A 25518-nucleotide genomic window follows, 5' to 3' on the forward strand; every position below is an offset into this window, starting at 1 on the left:
ACTACGTAAACTTGACGTTTGTGACGTCACAAATGGCGTAAGGAAAACATAGTGTAATTATTCAATAGCTTGGTGATATCCATACGATACAGGAGAAAACATGTGATAAAAAGTTGTAAACACTTTTGGAAAATGGCCTGGATATCTCGAAATAAACTCAAGGCGAAACTTGGACTTTAGTCTGAGATTTTACTCAAAGTTTTACTGCTCAAATAAAACAAAACTCAACTTAAGTTTGAGATTTTTTGAGAAATCCAAGCCAACCATAACAGAAGCATTGCTGTAACCAGTCAATACAATGTTGTATAGACCTATCAGAACAGACGTGACTGAAGCATTGTTGTAACCAGTCAATACAATGTTGTACAGACCTATCAGAACAGACATGACTAAAGCATTCTTGTAACCAGTCAATACAATGTTGTATAGACCTATCAGAACAGACGTGTCTAAAGCATTGTTGTAACCAGTCAATACAATGGTGTATAGACCTTTCAGAACAGACGCGACACGGAACCTAGAATTTTGGTTGTATGAATTCTGCTAAACGAATCTGAGTGCTGTTTAGAAGATTAAGAGGGCTTTCACACTGAATCCCAACAAAGGAGTATCCCTGGACCCACTTTTGCTTCAAAGGGACAACCAAGGATTTGTCCTTATATATTGCTTCTGATGCCTGTGGATTATCAGAGTATATGTTAATTTTACTTCTGAAGCCTGTGAATTATCAGAGTATATATGCTAATTTGGCTTCTGACGTGTGAGTATATGTTAACTTTACGGTCCAGACACAAACACATAAACACAGTTCCAAACAAAGAAAAGTGACACAGATAGCAAATAAATAAAGATTAAACTTTATGAACAAATTAAATTTAAAAAGATATCATAAATATAACACAAATGTAGAAATACAGGTTAAAATGCACTGCGTGTAATGGTATACTGCATATAGTGTGACAATCTCACTGCATACCACTGCCATTTTAATACAGGACTCAGTACCTAGCTAACCAAGTATTTGGCTTCATCCATTAATTGACATCAGAAACTTTAATGAACGAAGGATGTTTACTAACTTATGCTCCTTTACATGCTCTATAATGAAAAGAATAAATCAAATGATTATACACATAAACGAACATCATTCTAAAGAGAGCACACAAAACACATCCTCCTTAATCCAGTAACAGAACATAAATGCAAGTCTTACACACTATATATGGAGAAAAAAAAAAAAAAAAAAAAAAAAAAAAAAAACTTACGTCCTGTACAGAATAACCGTTGGAATTTCAAGTTTTCAGCAAGAGTTTGAACTTTAACCTTTAAAATGAACTGGAATCAAAGTCTTTACGCATGTTAGTCATCCTACACGTTTGATAAAAAACTAGGAAGAGATGCTAGTACTTTAGTCACAAGGTTAAATAAATGAACACATAAACGAATACACAAATAAATGAACAAAACATACAGGGGAAGAGGTAAAAATAGTGAATGGAAAACACCCGTCCGGTTTGGTTTTTCATTTTATGACGATGAGGTATCGGTGGTTAACTGTGCGTTTGAGACGCTTGAATCCACGGTAAACAAAGCGCGAAGCAAGTGATCGTCGACATGCCACAGCGTTGTTCTGTGCCGCTCTGTAGTAATTATGGTGGACATCAGTTCCCAAAAGACAAATATAAACGTTTTCAGTGGATTGTTGCAATCAAAAGAATTGATCCGAAATCAAAAAAGTTGTGGGAGCCTAAGAATGCAGATGTTGTTTGCCACCTTCACTTCTGCGAAAGTGATTACAGGGACACGTCAGGTTAGAAGCCATAATATCGATCATTATCAATGTAAAACACATTTTATAAACTTAATGATGATATTTGTCTTCCGTTTTTATTCATATTCAATTTGAGTTTCAATTTGATGTCATAAATACAGGCCAAGTAATTGCTTCTTGTTGCGTGTTGGAAATTTTGATAAAAGGGCTCATCACTTATAAATTCTGGCTATATACTAGAGCTTCCTTCCTCTATTTCTTAGAACAAGTCAGTCCTCTTAACAATAAAGTCAGTTCAGATGATGCAATTCCTAGCCTGTATTGCATTAATGATTTCATATTGCTTGTATGTACATACAAGTGCAAGAACTTTGAATTACATTGCATTTATTTGATTTGCATGTGTTCGTGTTGCTTTCTGTTTTCTTTTATATTTCAGAATGACGAAGGGAATGGTAATGACAGGCAAGTGATATTATAATAATCTTGCTAAGATAACCAAATAACCATACATAAAGTGTATGTAAAGCAAAGAATAGTCCTAACAATAAATATTCAGCAATATTAGTGTTGGAATAATTTAATTACCAACAATAATCAGTTATCTTTTGACTTTTTAAAGATTAAAGCATTAACAATTCACTTTTTAGTCACAAAATGTATGACATAGATGGAAGGGGACACTGTACCTTAATGTTTTCATTCATAATATCATTTGTATGCCAGGTTTTACAATTAGCATATTCAAAAGTTGAAATATATTTAAATAAACCCTACCCCATTTTGCCTTTGCAGACCAAAAAAAATAAATGTTTTTAAACTTTATCCAATCAAAAACATGAATTAAGTGATTTAAAATATGCCTTTTAATTCATGTATTTATTTTTTTGGTAACAAGCTCATAACAAAAAATGAAAAAGTCTTTCAAAAATTAAAAGAGCAAACCATCATCTTGCTATAAGGATAATGAAATTTTGTTTTCAGCTGACCGCCTTCGCCTTAAAGAAGATGCTGTTCCTTCCATTCTGATCCCTGGGGAGGAAGTTTCTGGCCCAAGCCCAAGACAGTTAAGATTTAAGAGGAGAAACCAACCATTGGAGGAACCTGACATTATGGCCATGGGTATAATGATGATACTTTAGTGCTTGTTGTGTCACATGCACAGACATAAAGGAATCTTTAAGTCTGCATTTAGCCATATCCACTGCATGTAAAACAATGCTTTGATAGGCCATTTAACTATTATGTCACAATGTAAAAGTCCACAAATATATGCAATGTCAGAAATTTGCTGATAGGGCATTTAAGTTATGTTAGGTTAAGTCCAAAAGGGAAAAAAGAACATACACCACATCAAAAGAACTGAAAAACATTCTGTACTTTCAGTTAAAGATTTAAGCGAGTTACTGTATTGGTAAGACACATGAAATCTCCACCTATTTTTACTTGTACATGTATATTACAGGTGTACAGCAAGAAGTGGTTATAGATCATACAGTAAAGACTGGGCAGGCTGATCAAACACCAACAGAAATCCAGGATCTAGGAAAAAAATTTGTGCAAAATCCCTTTGCTATGAAATGTTCCATTGAAAATTTTAAAGATAATGCAGATGCTGTTTCGTATTACACTGGTTTCAGTAATTACGATCAGTTTATGATATCTTATCACTGTCTTGGTCCATGTGTAAATGAATTAGATTACAAATGTGTAACTTTAGAACCAAGGGATCAACTTTTTTTAACTTTGATGAAATTGAGACAGGCTAAAGAGGATTTTGAATTGTCACTTTTCTTTCAAGTTTCAGTGTCAACTGTATCTAGGATTGTAACAACCTGGATAATTTTTTTGTATTTCCAGTTAAAGGAAATGAACATATGGCCATCACAAGACACAGTTCAAGATTTTATGCCTTCAAATTTTGCAGAGAAGTTTGCAAACACTAGGGTTATACTGGATGCCACCGAAATACCAGTTGAGAAGCCGTCAGATGTCAATGCTCAGTCCATTACTTGGTCAAATTATAAGCATAGAAATACTATAAAGGCAATGATTGGAGTGACTCCCAGAGGGGCTGTGTCATATGTTTCCGATGCTTATGGTGGGTCTGCAAGTGATAGAATGATTATTGAAAGATCTGATTTATTGAAAGATGGTATGTTTGAGAAAGGCGACAGCATCATGGCTGATCGAGGCATCATGGTGCAAGATCTCTTTGCTAACAAGGATGTTCAAGTAAATACTCCAACATTTTTGAAAGGTAAATCCCAACTTGAAGCCCATGAAGTAGTACATGATCGACGTGTAGCTTCAAAACGCATACATGTAGAAAGGGTCATTGGTCTGGCAAAACGTTTTAAAATTCTAAAGAATGAACTTAGTCACAGCAAAATTCAGCTTGGATCCCGAATCATTTATATCTGCTTTGTGCTAAGCAATTTTAGAAGGTCAATTGTAGATAAATTTGCATAAGTTGTGATGATATTAAAGCAAAAGAGGCTAAATGATGATGTGCAGTTTTAAACAGATTTTCTCAATTCATATCATTTCTTGTGAATTAATCACATTTTATGTTGATCAGTCCTCGACAATTGGTTTTATTGAATTCATACATATATTAATAATATATATATGAAGGTAGTGACACTAGCATTTACTTATCTAAATATAATTCATATAAGATATGCTTGTTAGCATTGTAAGATATTCACCATCATAAAATTTCTCTCTATTCTGATATTTACTCAGTTTGAAAATACTGATCCAAGCTATTGCCTTGGTTAATATTTTTAAATTTAGAATATATCACACCATATTGACATAATGAAAAGTCCAAAATTTCAGATTACATATTGGGGGCAATTTTATTAGGCAATCTGAAGTGTTCCCTGCAATACTTCACAACATGTAGTCAATTTTATGGAAATATATTGTTTCATTTGTAGCATACATTTAAGTAGTACAGAAGGAGGTGGTTTCAAAGTAAGGCCAATTCAACCTAATTAGTAGATTATCATCTGGGGTCAACAAAAAAAAAATGGGGCGGGTGGGAGAATATAATTTTTTAATTTTTATTTCCTGAGAAAAAAAAATTAATGAAAACAGACATCACACAAAGTGTTAATCAAGTAAGGAATTCAAAGATTCCTTGGTAGAATATATATATATAAAACAACATTCTGTGACTTTAATCATTCACTCATGTCACTGGGAAGCAAGTTTGTTTGAAATCATAATTTTTGCATTAAAAAAATCGGGATGGGCCCTTTTTTGAGGGGCGGGCGGGGATGATAATCTATCAATTAACTTTAATTGGCCTAATTTGCAATCATTTATAAATTTGAGGCAATGAAAGGTCTGTAATGTTTTGTATAAAACGACTCCAGTTTTGGTATAAGGCACATTTCACAGTATTCTCTGTTGATTTCAATAATTTCTACAAATAGTGACTTTAGTGTATACACAATAAAATAACAAAATTGTCTGCCACTTATATACAGTTGTCCCTGAATTTGATCATAGTAATTGGAAGATATTTTCAGCTTGATTTCCCCACCCACTACCTCTAAATAAGTGAAATATTCCATTGTGTTTGTGTTGATTTCTTGTCTCCGCCCTTTATAAGGACATTTCACCTCTATTATATATTTATCATCTATAACGCCATCTGGTGTTGCACCTAGAAATGGCATTTTTGAACAAATGAATAAACCATTCTCATGAACTCTTATGTTGTGGTTATCTTCAAACTTTTTGATTGCTTTTTTTTCATATGATTTTCCATGAGTGACTGCAGGGGTGGTGAGGCTCTTGATAGATATCAATGATTTACAAAGCTTCTGTTTGTTACGTCTGTCTGTCATTCTTGAAATCTGCCCAAAATTTGATGCTGTGATTCTCCACATTCTCTCTGCAAACCATCTCTTATTTGTAGATTGTCCCCTTGTTTCTTTTTCAATACTTGCCACCTCTGATTCAGTTACCTGTGCAATGAAAGGGAGAAAAAATCTAGAAAAGGCTTTAATCATAAATCGTCATAATATATATGTCTGATCTTAGTTGATAGGTAATACATGAAGCTATTTTTTATATATAATTGATGTCATGTACTTATATAGTTTTATACAGTTCTGCGGCAAGCAAAAATTCATTTAGCCATAAAGTCCCATCTCCAAATTATTTTATGATTTTGAAAGTACCTGTAATGCTTTATCCACCCAGTATTCTGTGAAAGGCAGTGATAAGTAGTGGTGGTCATGAATTGCAGACTGAAAATAAGTAAAATTTTATTATACTGTATGAAAACTGTACACATTATATATACACATTATTTCAAAGATAAGATTAAGACTAGATAAACATGAAATGTAGGCAAAGTTATAGTTAGGTTTAAAAACATATTGGTCATATGCGAAGGTCAACAAAAACATGCAAAACCCAATGTGATATATTAAGTAATGACAAAGTGAAATAAAAAAAAAAGTCAAGGTCACAAATTTTGTGAGAAAGAAGAAAGATTTTATTTTACATATGAAGCCCCATCACTTGGCATTCAAAAGACAAACTGACCAAAAAGCTAAATGCCCTGATGTATTATTAATTACATTCAAGGTCACACTCCATGGTGAATCTAAATTAAATAAGTATTGACTTTTCAAAATTTGTAAGTCACCTTCAAATCTGCTCTCTCATAAAGATAACGAAATGCAATGTCTTCAGAAGTATTTGATGTATAGTTGATTAATAGGTTTCTGACCCGGTCTTGCATGCCCTCTACATTCCTAAACTTTTCTGGTCGTGGGTCATCCAAATGAACGGCTGATTTTCTCTTCCCAATTGTAATTTTTTCAACTTTGACTGGAGATCCTGAATGCATGAAAAAGAACATGAATTTGTTAATTGTACATCCCAATTTTATATAATATGACACATTGTATATATCAACAAAGATGGAAAAGTTGACTCAAATTTGAATTTTCTACTTTTATGTAATTATATGCTGTTGTCCATGCATATTTTTATATTCCAACCTTTATGGGATGCCTTTGGCTTGTTGAACATCATCAAATTTTCTGTACATGATTTCTGCACCGCCACTTCACCATTCTCAATAAAATTTTCAAGCATAATCATGCAAGCAGCTAGGTGCTTGCATGTACCATTTGGGCCTTTCCCTGCAGGGCATTCACAGTGTGAGTTTAGCACATCTCCAGATTCTTTCTCCAGCCTTAGTTTATAGCTGTATGTGACCTGTAATAACCTTTCAAATTAGACAGTGATTTCTTTGAAGTATTCAGTGATTTGGTTTGAAATATACATGTATATATTTTTTAAATGACCAAACTACACATACATGTACATGTTTTTCAGTGTCATACTGCTGACTATTTATTCATATACCCCGGAATATTTATTTGGAAATATCTACTAAAATATTCTTGATTAAAGCAAAAACTTGATAAAGCGTATACCATGTTTAAATATCAAATTGCGTTGAATAAAATTTTTGATAATTACCTTATTTTTCATGGCTGCACTGACTATTCCAGTAAAAAATACATCATTTTCAATGATAATTGGTACAATAGTTCCCCATTCTTAACTGCCTTGATATCACATGCCGCTTCATTATCTCCTGAAATATGATATAGCATATATTTATTCATGACAAAAGTGAATCATAATACATGCATGTACAGCACAGGCACTTGTTTCTGTAAATAACTTATGTGTTATTATTAGTATACAGAGGTCGTAAGTTATTTACAGAAACAAGTGCCTGTGCTGTACCGGGTGTATAAAATGATGTTTATTTAAGCAGAACAATTTCTTCAAGGGTAAGGAAGGACCTCTCTCCTGAATTGAAAAAAAAGTATTTATTTTCCATAATTTTTGCATATGATATGCAGATAACCATGGACTTTATTTAACACTACCCCCCCCCCCCCCCCCCCCCCCCCCATAATTTAGCAACTACCACCTGGGAAAAAAATTTCAGATCTGTGTATGTTCATTTCACTAGTTATTTTATCATTTGCAAGGAATGAATTGAATGAGATATACTATGGAGAAAAACGAAAACTATCATTGCTTTCAATGCATAAATACCAGCAAGTCTATGGAGAAAATAGGCTTCTATCTGTTCCCTTGTAATAGAAGGTAGTAATTTCCTGTGCTCTGAATTGAGTTGTTGGAATCCTGTTGTAGGCCAGTTTACGTCCAAAGGATCTGGTAACAGAACAGGTGGCTGCTGGAAATTGGCATTTCTGTCATATGCTTCTAATCTGAAACGGGCAAATACATCATTCAAGATGATAGACTAAGAGTACATTACATACATGTATGTAGCATTTTAAGGAATGATGGGAACTTTATGACAAGTTTAACCTTTAAGACAGTAAATGTTCAGGTTTGATCCCCTGAAGATTTATGAATGCTGACAGAATATACAATAAAGGCTTTATATACAGAATGAGACTCAAGCATAGTCATGAGCCTTTGAATAACCCCCACCCCCCCCCCCCCACCCCCCCAATCCCTTTGCTGTTGATTAAAATTCCTATATTGATAAATAAAACAAAGATTCTGATAACCCAAATATAGCAGCCAAAGAAGTATGTAGACCACACTCTGAGAAGTCAAGCAATATCCCGTGCGAATATCTTTTTCGAGATGAAATGCGTACTAGTATGTAATCATACCAGATCTAGTTATCGTGACTATATGCTAACACAGCCTAACTTTACAGGGTTTTTTTAAATGAAACTTTTCGGTAAAACAGCAGAAGAAAGAAGTTAAATGTACCGTCTAACTAAATCTATCTTCCTTCCTTGCGTCGTGGCGTTTCTACAGGCAAGCTCCTTCTTCAACTGCACCACCGTCAGTGCGAAATAGCGGTTCGCCATATTGTTTACATTTGATTCAAGCGTTCAGCTAACCACCGATAAAAATCAAGCGTCTGGGAGTGAACGTTTTCCATTATGACGACTCAAATCTTTAACACAAGGTCAAAGGTCAAACCATCTAACAGACTGACTAACAAGCAAGTTAATATCCCTAGGGGGGGTAATAACTATAAATATCCCAAAACAAATATTCGCAAGGAGAACAGCGCTCTGATGAATAAACTGACATTTGTGTGAGTTGAGTATCCTGCACCAATTCAAATAATTTTTCAGTGTTTCGTGGTCTGCAAATATTACTGAGCCAAGGAATAAATGACATCTTAAATTTGAAAATAAACTACACCTTTTTATGGAAAGGAGTCTTTGACATACTACATGCATATTTCAGTAGATTCCTATACATGCAGCCAGATTGTAAAATACATGTAGAAATCTTTATTGTTGTGGTTTAATGAATAATTATATAGACTAAAACACCATGTGTGATAGCTTACAGTGGCTTAATCAATACATGTAAATCTTCTGAATTTGTAAGCAAGATGAAATAGAAATGCATTCAAATCCTTTCTTTTTAATGTTGTTACAAACAAGTATCCAGGTTCTATGTTCAAAACTGAAAGACATGAATTCTAATAAAACTCAACAACACTGTTCAGAGACCGTGTGTCACAACCAAAGGCCAGAGACAACTAGACTGAGTGCATACTGAATAAAAGGTGAAGATAATGAACAGTGATCAATCTCTTAACTCCTATAAAGGTGAAGATAATGAACAGTGATCAATCTCATAACTCATATAAAGGTGAAGATAACGAACAGTGATCAATCTCTCAACTCCTATAAAGGTAAAGATAACGAACAGTGATCAATCTCTTAACTCCTATAAAGGTGAAGATAACGAACAGTGATCAATCTCTTAACTCCTATAACGGTAAAGATAATGAACTGTGACCTATAAGCTATACAGTATAGAGAGTTGGGCAAACAAGGATAGAAGGCAGACTACACAGTGCATACAATTTACCAAACAAATAAAATTAATTGATAATTAGGTAAAACTACATGTATGTGCAATAAGCTACCAGTAAATGTAATTCTTGATGTATTGATAAAAATTGGCAAAGTTAACATGTTGATCTAAAAAAAAAATCACTTCATAGCAAAATTCTGCAAAACTCGTATTAACTATTTTCATGTAAACCTCATTACAATACTGTCACATCTTCAAAGAATCCAGTTTATCAATCATATCTTTGTATTTGGGAGAGGGCTTACATAGGCTATGCCTGTTGCCCGATCCTATTGAGTTTTTCAATAAAATATGTTTAAACTAATTCTTAATGTAATTTTATACAGTTAATGTAATTATTTACAGTAAATGTAATTGTCTAGGGTAAATGCAATTGAATATGTTAAATGTAACTGTATATGGTAGATATAGAATTGTTGACAGTAACTATGATTGTTAACTGTGAAAATGTAATTTTCTACGATAAATGAATATGTTATCTGTTAGCTGTAAATTATGGTAAATGCAATTTTACATAATGGTAAATGCAATTTTACATAATGGTAAATGTAACTGTATATAATGGTAAATGTAACTGTATATAGTGAATATGATTGTTAACTGAAAATGTAATTCTTGATGGTGAATGTAATATTGTATATGGGAAATGTAATTCTTGATGGTGAATGTAATATTGTATATGGGAAATCTAATTCTTGATGGTGAATGTAATATTGTATATGGGAAATGTAATTCTTGGTGGTGAATGTAACTTATGAGAGTGAATGTAATTGTTGAATATGTTGAAAGATGAATTGACCTTGTGCATTCAAACACTGACCTCTCCAACAATCTGGCTAAATATTGTAACTAAACCACTGGTTCAACTAAATTAAATACATCAATGCAAATCGAGGATCTCAACAATCAGATACAAAGTTCATGAAAATCTATAGAAAGAAGGGCGATGGATTTGTATTGAAATATTTTAAAGAGACTTTTCAAGAGAAGTATATGTAAATTATTTGTGACTTTCAAGTTATACTTGATGGACTGATCAATCTGTATGTCATTATTTTTTTGTTTTCATCATACTAGAGATATAAAATAAACATGTGTTTACATTGTATAAAGGGGGTGGGGGCATTACACATACACATTTATTGTGGGTAAATGTTCTTAATCACCATGCATACTATATATAAATAAAATTTTGTATAAAGAGATATACAATAATATATGTATATATCAAAGTGAATAAACATCAACCTTACACATAGGTCAAGTATAAATGAAAATTAAATGAGAATTCTTATACCCACAATTCTGCCATTATTTAATTTGCTGGCATGATTATGTAACATTTTGACACTATCACAAAGATAATTAGCAAACAAATAAAAAAAAAAAAACTCACAAAAACTGGCAATTAAGATATTACAAAAATGTTTCCTTTAGGAACATTATGATTCTACATGTATGTGGGAATGCATGCAATATCTATCACAACTGACCATTCAATAACGACAGTGTCGGTGTACATGCACTAGCTAAGCTAACCACACCTACATGTACAAGGTTTATCCACTGTAAATAAAGAAATTATAAGTTTGGGCAAATATCACTTTCAAATATCACCTTCAATTCTTTACACAAATGAATCACAAATACATAATATTTGTTTATGTATTACAGTTTCTGTGTTTTATATAAACGTTTTGCCCTGCATTCTATAAGGTCTAGGATGCCCAAGATTTTAAATGCATCAAATTAAGTAGAGTTAGCTGTTTTTTGTGAAGATTTCTATCATTTGATCAAACAACGTACTTGGTCATTAATACATAAAATGCACCAATAAAGACATTTTTGAATTTGAATTTTTGGGTAATATTTTTCCAATAATTTTCAATAAAAGATTTGTGAATAATACAAAAATGAAGGTGGTTTCATAGGATAACTTTGTGGTAAATATGGATTTTTAGCAATATCAAAACATTTAAATAGTTCTACAAAATTCGATAACAAATTGTTTTGGGTATCCTATCCTTAGGAAACCATTTCCAAGGAAACTATCAATATAGGTACTGCCAACATGTACATGCACACGGTTTTAAAACATATTCCGGAACAACTCTGCTCGATAGATAATACTGTTTGACTTGAAGAATGAACATTTGGACGAGAGAAATAATTTGTATCATAATAATTGCTTAAAATATGTTATGAATCCTTCAAAAACAATTGGCAACAACAACACAAATAGTGGTCGTGTACCATTATCAATTCTCTTTCAATGATGACCTCATTAACATACTCATTAACATAATCAAACATTGCTACATGTAAATCTGTAATTCTCCTTAAAGGGACTGGTTCAAGGTTATTTTTATTTTATTTTTTTTAAATGTTTTTCATAAAAATTAAAAATTCCATTCATTAATGTTGATAGCCAAAATTTTGACCTTCTTGAAAGCAAGGATATGAGCAATGTTTTAGCCTAATACCTCTGTGTTATGTAAACCAAGACTCAGGTCTTTTTATGTTTACAAACAAACCAGTGAAATGTTAATTTTGTAATTTACAGCATCTTAATTTTGAGCAGTCACAAATTTAACTTTCAGATGACACATATTACCTAAATGATACTTGAAATGTGATAGATAAAATAAACTTAGATCGATATCCATTTCTTTTGAAAACTTTGTAAACAATAACATACCACACAGTCATGGTTTACAAAACAAATAATAAACTCCCTAAAATAAGCTTCTGCGATATATTGTATAACCTTAATTTTTTGTGAAACCTTTAAAACACAGTGGATTTTTATCATTAAAAGTGAAAAACAAAACTTGAATCTGTGTCCCTTTAACAAAATCAAACATCAATCATTAAAAAATTGTATGATACACATGTACATGTATCAGTACCTCTATACTTCATACACAGTACTATACTCAAAGTGTGTTCATCTTAATTTTTGGCTTACACCTACAAAGTTACATGTACATATAATTAAGCTAGGTACTTGCACTAATGTACATTTAGTAACAGATCTTAAAAGAAGTGTTTAAACATTGCAATCAAACAATTCATACAAAATACATATGCAAGTACAAGTATATGTAAATGGAAAATCCTCAGTATCTGAGGAAGAGTGAATACAAGTTTTAAACTCCAGCAACTTTAAAATAGAAACGACGAGAAGGGTTCGATCTGACCACATGACATGGTTCATAACGACGAGAAGGGTTCGATCTGACCACATGACATGGTTCATAACGACGAGAAGGGTTCGATCTGACCACATGACATGGTTCATAACGACGAGAAGTACATACTGAACACCTCACATCCAATACATCTACATACGTCAGGATCAGTAAATCACAGGGCAGGGGCGTGGACTGGATTGGACAACGGCCATCATTTTCCGTTCTGTCACTCAATATTTTGTTCAATATAAACACTCTGGCAGCACATGAAAGCCAGTCACAACAAATATGGAATGGACATTTCACAACTTTAAACAGATGAAGAAAAGAAAAACATGCATCTGAATTATATGAATTAAATTCAATCATTATGGCCATTATAACTTTGAAATTGCTGCCAAGCAAAACAGACATCAGGTAAAGCGGTTGGAATATTTTCCTTCCAAGAATCTATAAATTAAATGAAAATTGTTCAAGGTTTTGCAATCCGATCTGGACCGGCCTGTGTTCTATTGGCATGTGTGTACCAATGCAATGTACCTGAGGCACAAAACGCCCTGCATCACCAGCTCCAGATGAAAGAATAACTTCCTCTAGTGCATAAATTAAAACAAATTCAAATATCTACCAAAAAAACATTTTGACCTCCAAGTGCTTAAGATTCACCAGTAATGATGGAAAAGTTGTCTTTCCTTGTGATCAAACTCTGTCTCCAGAGGACCCTGGAATATTCACACAAATGTTCTTCTGTTGATAGACACCCCCTCCCTCTGAACCCACTTCCTTTACCTAAAATACAGAAACAAACTAGCTATTAGTCACATTATTTAAATCTAACAGTAGCTTTATATTCATCTTTTTTCCCGCATCTCATTCATCTTGAAATATCATTATTCAATATGACTTTTCCAAAGATATTTTCTCTTTTCACACATGATTTATCTTAAAAGAAAGAAAGGTGTAGAGACAATTTCCACATCTGACTAAAAGCAGAATCCATTTTTCAACAACTCATTGTGCCAAAAATTCCATGTGTAAGAGGAAAGGAAAAAAATTATGGTCAGACCAGGAATCAAATTTGGGACCCCTGCATTATTAGCAATTAAGTTACCCTAACCACTGTCGATAGCACTCTGCCAATATCCACGGTCCCTATAACCCTGACCACTACAAAATTCTGAATAATTAAAGTATTTTATTAACATTTATGAAGTCATATTAAATGCTTTTAGTCATGTAATCACAACTTAAGTAAAAAGCTGTACATAGGACATCCCCCCCCCCCCTCCCCTTTTTTGAAGATGGTTAAAGCTGGCATGAACAGTCAAAAACCCAGTATTAACTGGAAATACATGTATCATTTTACCTAATATTCATACCGATTGTGTCACTCACATAAAAATGAAAAGATAGGGCATCCATGCTGGTTTTCAAGAGAGAGAAAAATCTTAGAAAATTCAAATTTTGTAAAATAGAAAATGAGAAGTGTAAAGTTCCCAATAGGAATCAGACCCACTCTAACGAGCTAATTCTTTGTTAATACTGATCTCTGGTTCGTAAGACCTCTTGACTATTCCAAGGCCTGTCCCCACTATAGACATTTAGAAAACAAATGCTATAAAAATGAATAAGGGGCAGATCACTCATACTGCTAAAACACTTCAATCTGTATTTCTAGTGTGTAAAGTGTATCAAGTGTTGTCCTCAAGCACTGCATCAGCCAATCAAAATGTAGAATACATTCATTAACAGCTGCATTATTGTAATAATATGAATGAAAGAAAGGAAAGAGAAAAAAGTTTGGGAAAGTCTGAGAGCTAAATTTCAAAATCTTTGGCAAATGTCTTCAGTACTTCAAAATTAATATGACACACTATAAATTATGTATTCAAAAATTAGTATCATCATGTTAAACTGCACGAACAATAACAACAAATAATTAGCATTACATGATTAGCATTAAAGTCATTAAATTTAATAAACAAGCAAAATAGAAAATCATAATAAAACATGAATAAAATTACATGTATTATCACCTGGACAAGGAACATTTACTACTACTGTTAAAAGTCTTAGGTTAGAATTGTTTTTACTAGACTGTTGACACCCTGGGTGTTGTCATAAGTTGAGTTGTAGATATATTTACAACAGGGCTTGTTTACAAGTTGTAGATATTTACAACAGGGTTTGTTTACAAGTTGTAGATATTTACAACAGGCCTTGTTTACAAGAGGGCTTGTTATATTGTAGATATTTACAATAGGGCTTGTCATGTTGTAAATATCTACAGCAGGGCTAACTATGTTGAAGCCATTTACAAGAGATCGACATGTAGTTGTGCTACAAATATTTACAATTATGGCTTGTTGTGTTGTAGACATCTAGTACATGTAGGGCTTGTTGTGTTGTAGATATTTACAACATGGTTTGTTATTTTGTAAATATTTACAAGAGGGCTTGTTGTGTTGTAGATATTTACAACATGGTTTGTTATTTTGTAAATATTTACAATAGGGCTTGTTGTGTTGTAGATATTTACAATAGGGCTAGTTTTGTTGTAGATATTTACAACATGGTTTGTTATTTTGTAAATATTTACAAGAGGGCTTGTTGTGTTGTACATATTTATAATAGGGCTTGTTATTTTGTAAATATTTACAATAGGGCTTGTTATGTTGTAGATATTTACAACATGGCTTGTTATTTTGTAAATATTTACAAGAGGGCTTGTTGTGTTGTAGATATTTACAATAGGGCTTGTTGTGTTGTAGATATTTACAATAGGGCTTGTTGTGTTGTAGATATTTACAAGAGGGCTTGTTGTGTTGTAAATATTTACAATAAGGTGTCTATGGTAGACAAACGATGGCCTTGAGCTTGTGTGTTTTGGTTTGTTGAGGATTTATTTCACAGTGACAGACAATGATCGAGATCTGCTACAGGACACATCTGTGATTGGTGGACAATGTTGTAATTGATGAAAAATGAACCGTATGTTGAGGGAATTGTGAAGATATTGAACTTTAGTACCTTTTGTTAGGCTCTTTCTTGTAACTGAAAATAAGGCAAATAAACACATAAAATATGTTACATGCAAGCATACAAATGATACAGACTGTTAGTAATCTACAACAAAATTATTAAATTAAATTCTTATTAACATATGCATACAATTATATGCTACTGCTAAATACAACTCTTGTTTTCCACATCCCAAAATTATTAATCCTGTAATTATTTTGTTTTTCATTATCCTTATTATGCTTAATTGATACATGTATATATTATAGTAGATTTAACGTGATAGAGGAAACACACTTCACATCACAGGCAGTCTCTATAACTAATTTTGGTTTTAACCACAGGCAATTGCATCGCTTGGGGTCGAATTTACTATATAAATATAGTAAATTCGACCCCAAGCGATGCAATTGCCTGTGGTTTTTAACGTACGCAAGTTGGTCTTCACAAAAGGGAAATTTTTCCCTAGCAAAGTACAAAATTTAAAAAAGTGTTGCATAAAGATTGCAGTTTTTGGCCACCACTAGCTTCAGTTTGTATGCAAGTGAACACTTTTTAATTGCTACAAATGTTTTGCTACAGATACCTACATGCACTATAACACTGTTTCCCTAACATTTCATTATATTTACAATAAAGTGGACAAGAAATGGGTGGACTAAATATATAAAAGCTGAATGGAATGAACTAAAATAAATAAAATGGGATCCGCTAGTGACAAGAGGGTTATACTACAAAACCCAAAAGTGCAAAAATCCAAATCAAGCATTCAGCAAAATAATAATGATCAATTCTAAACATTCTACAATTAAACAGCAATTGACATGCAATATATGTTTTTGTTTTCAGAAGGGTGCTAATTTTGACTACATAAATTTTGACAAGAGGTTCCAAATTGATAAATAATCACTAAATTTGTGGGTGTTTTTTTTTTTTTTTTTTTTTTTTTTTTTTTTTACATTTTTATAGGAGCTTAGTAGATGAAATTACCAAATTTACAAGAGTCAAAATATTGATATACCTTCAAATTTTGTGAAATTTCACAACTATACCAAAACAAAAAACAAAAAACAAAATTAAACAAAAACAAAGTCATATTATATCTATACAGTAAAACATGATTATAGCAAACCTCAAGAGCCAGCAAAACAACAGTTTGTTATTAGATAAACTTTGTGATATCCAGTAAAATTTCATTATTTTCCTCTCATAGGGGAATGAATATCATACTTCACAATAAGTGTGAATTTACTATAAGCGTGTTTGTTATAAGTGTGTTTTACTGTACATGAATAAGCTGGCTCAAATTAATACTGGGACTGAGTTGTCATTTACAACAGTTGCATTATGGGTATCAACAGGAAGTGAATGGTGAGCATGAAATGGTAGGTCATTCTAACAAAAGCTGACTCTCTCTCTCTCTCTCTCTCTCATTCTATTTAATGCACATTATGTATATAATTATGGTATATATATAAAGATTTGCCAGTGTAGATTATCATATCAATAAATTATTTTTTTTTTGAGAATTCTTCATTAATATGATAGACTGAGAACTTGAACAACTTTTTGTGGAAACGGTCAAATTTAAAAATCATTATGTTGAAATTGTATAGGAATGTTAATTATAAGCTTCGAGGATGAGATTTTTGACTAGTGGAAACCCACAGGTGAGGGGTGGAGCTTATTTTCATAGGTATGGTGTCCTGTGGCAAAGATGGCCGTCAGCTTGCTAACCCATATACACAAAACACCCTATAAAAGCCGTGGTCTAATTAATACACCACCAATATAAACCAAGCCTAATTCAATAGTAATTGAATCGGTTTTGCAGATTTGTTTTAACAGTGTTAATTGTCATTAAAACACATTAGGTGAATAAAGCAGATGAGCTAAAACCAATAAATTTCACCTTCAAAATATTACATTTTCATTTTTCATATTCTGCAACTTTTATTTTAAAAATTTACATAAACAGTTGATGTAAAACTTGTATTTAGGTCAACCTAACATCATTCAAATATAATAGCCAATGAATACTATTCAGTGTAACTGTGTAAGCATGTCAATCCATATTCATAAACATGTAGACTTATATTCAGAAACATGAATATTCATATAGACCTATAAACATGTCACTGAATATTCATAAACATGTAGTACAGGTTAATATTCATATTAATAAACATGTACATTGTATATTTCTAGTCATAAACATGTATATTTATATCAATAAACAAATATCTTATTTCATTACATTTATACTCAAGTTTTAAACCAGGAGAGCAAGAAGTTATCAATATGCTGTAGGTTACACTCAGGGGTTATGTATTAGTGAGCTCGATATTAATATTCTTTGGTAGATTATATAGCTTTGTTACAATCAAGCTATGAATCTTACTTGCAGTGCATTTGTAGCATTTTCAGAGGAAAGTTTGAGGCATTAAGGTCAAGGTCATGGGGTCAAAGGTTGATCATCACTTGAGACAGAGGAAGTTTGAGTATGAAGGTCAATTGGAAAATTATGAACATCCACCTCCAAAGAAAAAGAAAGTGTAAACCATCAGCCAATTAAAAAGAAAAAAAATTCAAACTGTGCATTAATCAGAAACAAACAGAATTAAAATTAAACTAAATAGACTTTTAACATACACTGTGCGAGTCTGGCTTGACTACTATAAAAACAAAACATAAAAGCTGAGATATTCTTCAGTTCTTCTAAAAATATTAATTTGTAAAATTTGCAGTTTCCAGAAATCTGTTGAGATTTATGAAATTCAAAATTCACTATCAAAGCATATCATAAACGATGCTAACAGGATGAACTTAATATATTTCAAAAACAGTATTGTGTTTGCATGCATGTCATTTGAGTTATGATTATTGTATCAAGATTCTGAATAGTAAATGTTGCAGGCTATTGGTAGTAGTAACTTCTACCAGGATTGACCCTCCCTCCTCCCCAGAAAAAATAGACATGCAGATATACACAAAAATTTATGAACAGATTTCATTCAAATTTTAACACAATTTATAGATACATGCTGAAAAATTTCAGAACTATATGGCCAGGCTACTGACAAATAAGTTGATGTTACAGGTGTTTCAAAAGTCTCATTTAAAGTCAGCATTTCGCAAATTCTATATATGGTCGATATAATGATTTAATTTACATGTACCATTATGTCAAATGCTGTCCAAGACACATTTCATTTTAATTTAAAGGCCATCTTTTCTTTTACTATGGATTACCACATTTACCCTGATCAAGATATAGGGCTCACGGTGGGTGTGACCGGTCAACAGGGGATGCTTACTCCTCCTGGACACCTGATATCCCACCTCTGGCGTTTTCAGGTGTTCGTGTTTGCCTTACACTTATTTGCATTCTTTGCAGCATTATGAGATTGATCGCTGTTTGTTATCTTCACTCTTTTATATAGTATTACATGTATTGTAGGCTTATCAAGGTTAATCGATCCTCGTGTGATGTCAGGTTTTTGCAAAAATCTTTATCAAATTAAACTTTGCGAATGAAAGAAATATATCTTCAGAGGAATTTTATTTACTACATAAAATAAAAAATTTGGTAAACTATTGATATTGAAAAAGTGTATATTTTCTATAGATAATCAATTCTTTATAATTAAAAAAAATGTTGTAACGGGCAATAACTCCTATGCTGGTATTTCTCCTACTGCATGTCTATTATGCATGATTTCCCTAATATCCACAATTAATTTATACATATTTATGAATTAACAGTTTTCTTAAACTGTTGACATTTAAAATTTGTCATTTCAACAAGATTTTATCGATTTTAATTCTTCTGTACAACGAAAATGTGTGATTTTCTGATGTTAACATATACTTCCGTTTTTTTTTATATCTGACATCTTTAAAAATGTGGCAACATACACATTTTCTATGGTTATTGTTTAAATTTAACTATATTGAATGGAAATTAATACAGTTTTTACACTTTTAACCATTATTATTGATAAGTCACATGAGGATCGATCGACCTTAAATGATATCAAAGTGACATCCGTTTAAAATTGACAATCTGTACATATCCTATGCAGCATATTATAATGAATATGACAAATCCCATAAATTATCATTGGCGTATAAACTGGGCATTGTGCTTAAAATATTCAACACAGTGATTTCTAAAAATTAAGTAGCCATTTCTGAAAATATACTATAAAAAGTATACTGCAAAATGTTTTTGAAAACCATGCATGCATGAAATGTTAAGTTCCAAGTCAGGCCCTGTGTGCAGTTTAATACTCATTATAATTTCCTAATTAAAAATCATTCCAAATGATACTATTCTGATATTTTTTAAAAACAATGAAAATATAGGCGAAATCTGCTCACTCGTATTAGTGCATATCGCAATGTTGAAGATTTTCTGGGACAATTTCATCATAGAAAAAAAATATATACATGTACATGCAAATTATCAGTATACCATTAAGGTCATGAGCGACGTTTCTGCCATTTTTTTGAAAACTATTTTTTCATCAACTTACTCCAAATGAAGAGATTCTTATGATTTCTGAGAAAGGTTTAAGTTTATATTGTAATAATATTACTATACGATATGGTTAAGCTCAGTCGTTAAATTAATTATAAACTAGTAATGGTCCAGGGGTTGATCTCCAATTGATACAGAGATTTTTTCTCTCACCTTTTTTGCTACAATGACTCAGTAATGTCAATATACAACCTTTTGTAATACATGGTACTTTTTTGCTTGCCACAACCAGGAACTATCAAAACTTGCTAACTCTAAAACAAACCTGGTAATATACCTAATTTTTTTTTGTATAAACAAGATGGAATGCAAGTGATTTGTATCTGAATTGTCACAAAATATTATATGGAAACATCGCATATGACCTTAAGCATACTAACTCATGGCTCTATGAAACATATCAAAAGGGCTCCATGGTCTAAAGAATTTTAATTTCATTTCATAGCACAGGAATCAAAATCCATACCTAATTTTACTACACTTTAAAATTGTAAAAATTTTGCGAAAGACAGCCAGTAATTTTTTTCCTACTAAATCTTACATTGTAACGCTTGTATAATCGCTACTCTAACACTTATTCACCTGGTAACCATGGTAACGTGTTGGAAAATTATCAACAGCATGCACAACAAATAAGACAGAAAATACGATCTCAACAACAATAAATTCTGTATAATTTCTGTTCTTACTAAACACAAAAAGTTTATAAAACTAATTCTTAAACTCAAGAAGTTACCTGTTTGGCTAAAACAAGTTGTGGAAACCAGACCATTGGTTTAACTAATGTTTTGCACTTCCTAATTGGCTGGGATGAGAAATTCTAGGTTTACTTGTAATGATTGAAATGAACAACTAAAAGCTTTATAAACAAAAGTATTGCTTAATCTAAATATACATGTATTTGTCTTAATTTGCTTGATTTGCTGGACCCAGTTGACAAAGGTTAGTTAACTTTAAAATGACAGTCATATACAAATGTAGTGTTAATTAAATATACATTAATTAACAGCCAATTCAACTTAACTATCTTCCGTACAACTGGGCCCTGTTTATATCATGAACTTGACCTTTAGAGATGAATTCATTCATTTTGTTAATTTGAATCAGTGACTTTATGTGATTGGCTGGAACCACCTTTCTAAATGAAGCTATTGGTTAATTTGAATCAGTGCCTACAAATACCCGATTGGCTGGAACCACCTTCATAAATGAAGCCATTGGTTAATTTGAATCAGAGGCTTTACCTGATTGGCTGGATTGTGAATTTCGACTTGCTGGAAGTCTGGCTGTGGGGTGGCGGCAGCGCTTATATTACTACTGCTTCCCTCACCAATGGACAGCTCTCTGTGGTCAATTATCATGTCTGTATCGGAATCCTCCTCAATGTGTGACCTACCCTGTATATCAGATAAATATCAATCCTACATGGCTAAATCTGCCCAAGAAATAAGACGAGAAGAGCTGTTCACAATGCCCTCCTGTCAAAGATGAGTAATGAATGAACATGCAGTTGTACGAAGACATCCTTCATGATGTTCCAAGAAAATGAGCTAAATGTAAAATGAAGATATTGTAACACGAGTTTACAGTGATACAAAAGGAAAATGTCAATGAAAATTAGGCAAGGTTGAAATGTTTCTACCAATATGTATCTGTATATGTTTAAGGTAACAGATTCTTCATGTATATGTGACAGACAGAAGTACAATCAAACACGTCTCATGGCAGACTTACATGTATAGTACAATTGGCAGGTGACAACCCCAACCCCCCCTATAAAAGAACCAATATATCTGTTCATAGATATCTGAATTGGATGAAATGAAAATCTGCCAAAAACTAGAACACAAACATTTTCTAAAACATTCTTATAGAAAAATTTGCCAAATTTTCCTGACACCAAAATTACCAACTGTTCGGTATCCTATCTATCTTTTTCTGGTCAGCAAGAGTTAATCTGACTGAGAATTGATGAACAATGAACGTCAAGACTAACTCAACATACACTCACCTCTGCCATCTGTTCCTCTGTTGTTAATAATCTGGCAAGCGGCATACAACAAGCCGGTAATGTTTCCATCAGTGTTGGTCGACTGTGAGTTAAAATTGGTTTTAATATTCTGAAACAGAGAAAAAAAATTATCTAAAGGTGACCATCCTGTGCAACTTGCTAAAATTATCCAGCAAAATATGTTCATGGCATCTGAGATAACACACTGTTTCATTACAATTATAATAATTAGTCATTATATTTTCCCTAGATGTTGCTATTAGATGAAATGGTTGGTTGCATGGTTGTATATCATGTAACGTACAGCTCAAGAACTTTTCACTGATATGGAGACGTCACCATTACTGGTGAAGGGCCCCAAAAATTTCAACCTATGGGTACTGACGACCTACATGTATTCAAACCTGGGTCCCCACAAAAATCACTCTATCTGCAGTAATTGTTATACCTTAAAACATATATTAAAGATGTAGTTGGCAACCAATTGTTTTTCTATACATGTACTTTAGCATATATTTTCAGACATGTACTGATGTACTAGATTAAGCATTCCCTTCAGGGTCAAATCTTACAATCTAAGATCAGGGTCAAATTTTACAATCTAAGATCAGGGTCAAATCTTACAATCTAAGATCAGGGTCAAATCTTACAATCTAAGATCAGGGTCAAATCTTACAATCCAAGATTTACATTTCCAATGTTTTTGCCTTTGATACCTTTACAAATTGTAATGATGGGGACTTTCTCATGAATGCGCTGTAGTTGTTAATAATGTGTGTATGAAAATTAATAAAGTACATCTATTTTAAGGACTGAGAATTCTGACAGAAATGAAAGTAGAATGTGAATACAAGAAATAAATTTCCATTTTGAAAATACATGTACATGAGGGAATGAACTGCAACACTTCACAACTTTTCATACAGTGCTAATGCACTTCATGAAGAGTGCTGGTGTGAAGCATTGCAGTTCATACCCTCATGTATTCTTAAATATGAAATTCATTTCTTCATTATCAAAAATATCTTTGAGGAATCTTGTAGATTCCATATTGTGTTTTACAAATGCATAATTATCAAAATGTTTCTGAATCAAAAACTTTTCAACTGATATTAACCAGAAATACTTAATCTAGCAATATTTTGTCAGTAAAAAGCTACTGCTGTTTCAGTATATGATATTGTGATAAAAGCACTGGACTTCCACATATTAGTAAGGTATCATGTTCTGACCTATTGATCATAAGATGTTATAAATATCCATATTGTTGAATGTACATGTATTACTGGGGTACTATAAAAACAAGAGAGATGGAGTAATTTCTCATAATTACCATAAATAAGTGAAGATGACAGTGAGCAAGCTCACAGATCCTATAAAGAGTGCAAAATTCAAAGCAGGACCCCTGAGTATACAAGTACCAGAGGTGGGATCAGGTGCCTAGTTGACTGGTCACATAAGACGCGAGCCCTATATTTTGTTCTGGTAAATGGAGTAATCTTAACAGCCTAACAATTGATATGAAACATGTCGTACAGTATACAACCCAGTGATAGCTTGTACTTGCAAACTTGCTTCTATTGTTCATATCCCCCCCCCCCCCAAAAAAAAATACAAAGAACCTAGTATGCATTTATTTCTTAGATATGTGTGAAATCCATCACAATCATACCAATCTAATTAAAAACAGTCTCAGTAAATTCCACTCCTCAAAAATGCAAAGGAGAATGAAAAATTTAAGTCTCAATTTCAATCAGATTGCATGAGGTCATACAATTTTACAAATTAGAGAAAGGAAATCACCTGACATCGAAATTGTGCCATTTCCCCACAAGATAGGCCTTGTCTCTCTTCTTACTTTCTGTTTCCTCCGCATTGCCCTGCAGATTAAACAAATCATAACGTACATGTATTAATCATCCCCTTCCCAGTAAAATTTCACTCCTAGGTACTGTCTCCATGAGTTTTATTTATACCCGTAACAATCACATACTGCAAGAGTGCAATATAATCATTACATTCATTATAATGATAATGTCAATTTCAAAAAATGGAAGATATTTCACATAGGTTTGGAAAATTGACAATTGCAGGTTATATTCAGTGATTTTTTTTCTAAATATTGTGCTATATATAGTCAGGGATACAAGCTCCGAACAAAGACAAGGAAATGCAGCAAATTGACTGTGTTTAACTTTACACATGGTTTACTGTACACAGGTTTAGTTTTGCCTCGTCTTATTTTTGCTCTTCTACGCTTGCAGATGGATTAAAGTCACCCAGAAACAGTTATGTTAAAAAATAGAAACAATTATGAGAGAAAACAGTTTAACCCAGTCTTAAATTCAACCACTGACAATGAAGGCAAAATAAAACGGGGGCAAATATTTCCCTGTACACAGTAATTAGTTAGCCAGCACAACCGACTTGTTTACCATAGACAATACAAGTGTGTTAACGGACAAAGCCAGACTTGTATATTTCAGAGGTGCAGAGAGGTAAGTATATTACTTACAACTAAATGAGAGCAAAACCCAGCATGTCTATAATGTATCTAAATAGAAGCAAATTAGTCAGGTGACCTGTGTATACAGAAGCAAATTAGTCAGGTGACCTGTGAATATCTAAGCAAATTAGTCAGGTGACCTGTGTATATCGAAGCAAATTAGTCAGGTGACCTGTGTATATCGAAGCAAATTAGTCAGGTGACCTGTGTATATCTAAGCAAATTAGTCAGGTGACCTGTGTACCCAAGATATAACCAAATTAGTCATCTACATTGTATGTTACAAATTAAAACTCATAGAGCACGCTTGATTCATCTACACTGACAATAAGTGCACTTTTCCGTTATCAATATACATGTAGCTATTAAGAATTACACTTTTTGGTGTACACCACCTACATCTATAATCAAATTGCACTTACCAGGGTAATTATAATATGGTGTAAATTGACTACACCAAGAGTACAACAGTGTAAACAAATCCAGCACACCCGTTAATGATTGATGTTAATAGTGCATTCAAAGAGAAAATACAAA

The 25518-nt window shown here is 32.6% G+C and overlaps 3 protein-coding genes across 15 annotated transcripts in view; 1 reads left to right on the forward strand and 2 right to left on the reverse strand.

Moving 5' to 3' along the window:
- Window positions 1-836: 836 nt before the first annotated feature.
- On the reverse strand, window positions 837-7406 carry LOC130050248 (uncharacterized). Its single transcript, XM_056149813.1, has 5 exons — window positions 7289-7406; window positions 6802-7021; window positions 6444-6637; window positions 5971-6039; window positions 837-5754 (listed from the first exon to the last, which is right to left on the reverse strand). The coding sequence occupies exons 1-5, from the start codon at window positions 7298-7300 to the stop codon at window positions 5104-5106; spliced, it is 1146 nt and encodes a 381-aa protein (XP_056005788.1). The 5' UTR covers window positions 7301-7406; the 3' UTR covers window positions 837-5103.
- On the forward strand, window positions 1581-4667 carry LOC125675058 (uncharacterized). Its single transcript, XM_048912540.2, has 4 exons — window positions 1581-1810; window positions 2211-2236; window positions 2756-2893; window positions 3237-4667. Exons 2-4 carry the CDS (start codon window positions 2212-2214, stop codon window positions 4241-4243), a joined length of 1170 nt encoding a protein of 389 aa, XP_048768497.2. The 5' UTR covers window positions 1581-1810; window position 2211; the 3' UTR covers window positions 4244-4667.
- A 1717-nt stretch (window positions 7407-9123) lies between the features above and the next one.
- Window positions 9124-25518, reverse strand: part of LOC125657776 (sodium/hydrogen exchanger 6-like) — a 47226-nt gene continuing 30831 nt past the window's right edge. For 7 of the 13 annotated variants that reach the window (XM_048888544.2, XM_056149812.1, XM_056149810.1 and 4 more), the window contains 4 exons: window positions 24279-24355; window positions 22476-22584; window positions 21709-21861; window positions 9124-13689 (listed from right to left, as the gene is read on the reverse strand). In XM_048888544.2, the coding sequence (XP_048744501.2) occupies window positions 13600-13689; window positions 21709-21861; window positions 22476-22584; window positions 24279-24355 (429 nt within the window). In that variant the 3' untranslated portion in view covers window positions 9124-13599. Of the gene's footprint in view, window positions 13690-15930; window positions 15955-18322; window positions 18597-21200; window positions 21270-21708; window positions 21862-22475; window positions 22585-24278; window positions 24356-25518 lie in introns of those variants that run through there. The other 6 variants (XR_008798685.1, XR_008798683.1, XR_008798684.1 and 3 more) reach the window with 5 other exon arrangements.

The sequence above is a fragment of the Ostrea edulis genome, chromosome 9 (genome assembly GCF_947568905.1).
Source record: "Ostrea edulis chromosome 9, xbOstEdul1.1, whole genome shotgun sequence".
NCBI classification, from domain to species: Eukaryota; Metazoa; Mollusca; class Bivalvia; order Ostreida; family Ostreidae; genus Ostrea; species Ostrea edulis.

Coding starts and splice junctions, on each gene's coding strand:
- LOC125675058 (XM_048912540.2), top strand. CDS start 2,212: ATGACGAAGGGAATGGTAATGACAG. Junction 2,237..2,755: donor GAAGGGAATGGTAATGACAG/GCAAGTGATATT, acceptor TTTTGTTTTCAG/CTGACCGCCTTCGCCTTAAA. Junction 2,894..3,236: donor ACCTGACATTATGGCCATGG/GTATAATGATGA, acceptor TGTATATTACAG/GTGTACAGCAAGAAGTGGTT.
- LOC130050248 (XM_056149813.1), bottom strand. Junction 6,638..6,801: donor GCCAAAGGCATCCCATAAAG/GTTGGAATATAA, acceptor TCATGCATTCAG/GATCTCCAGTCAAAGTTGAA. Junction 5,755..5,970: donor GGGTGGATAAAGCATTACAG/GTACTTTCAAAA, acceptor TTCATTGCACAG/GTAACTGAATCAGAGGTGGC.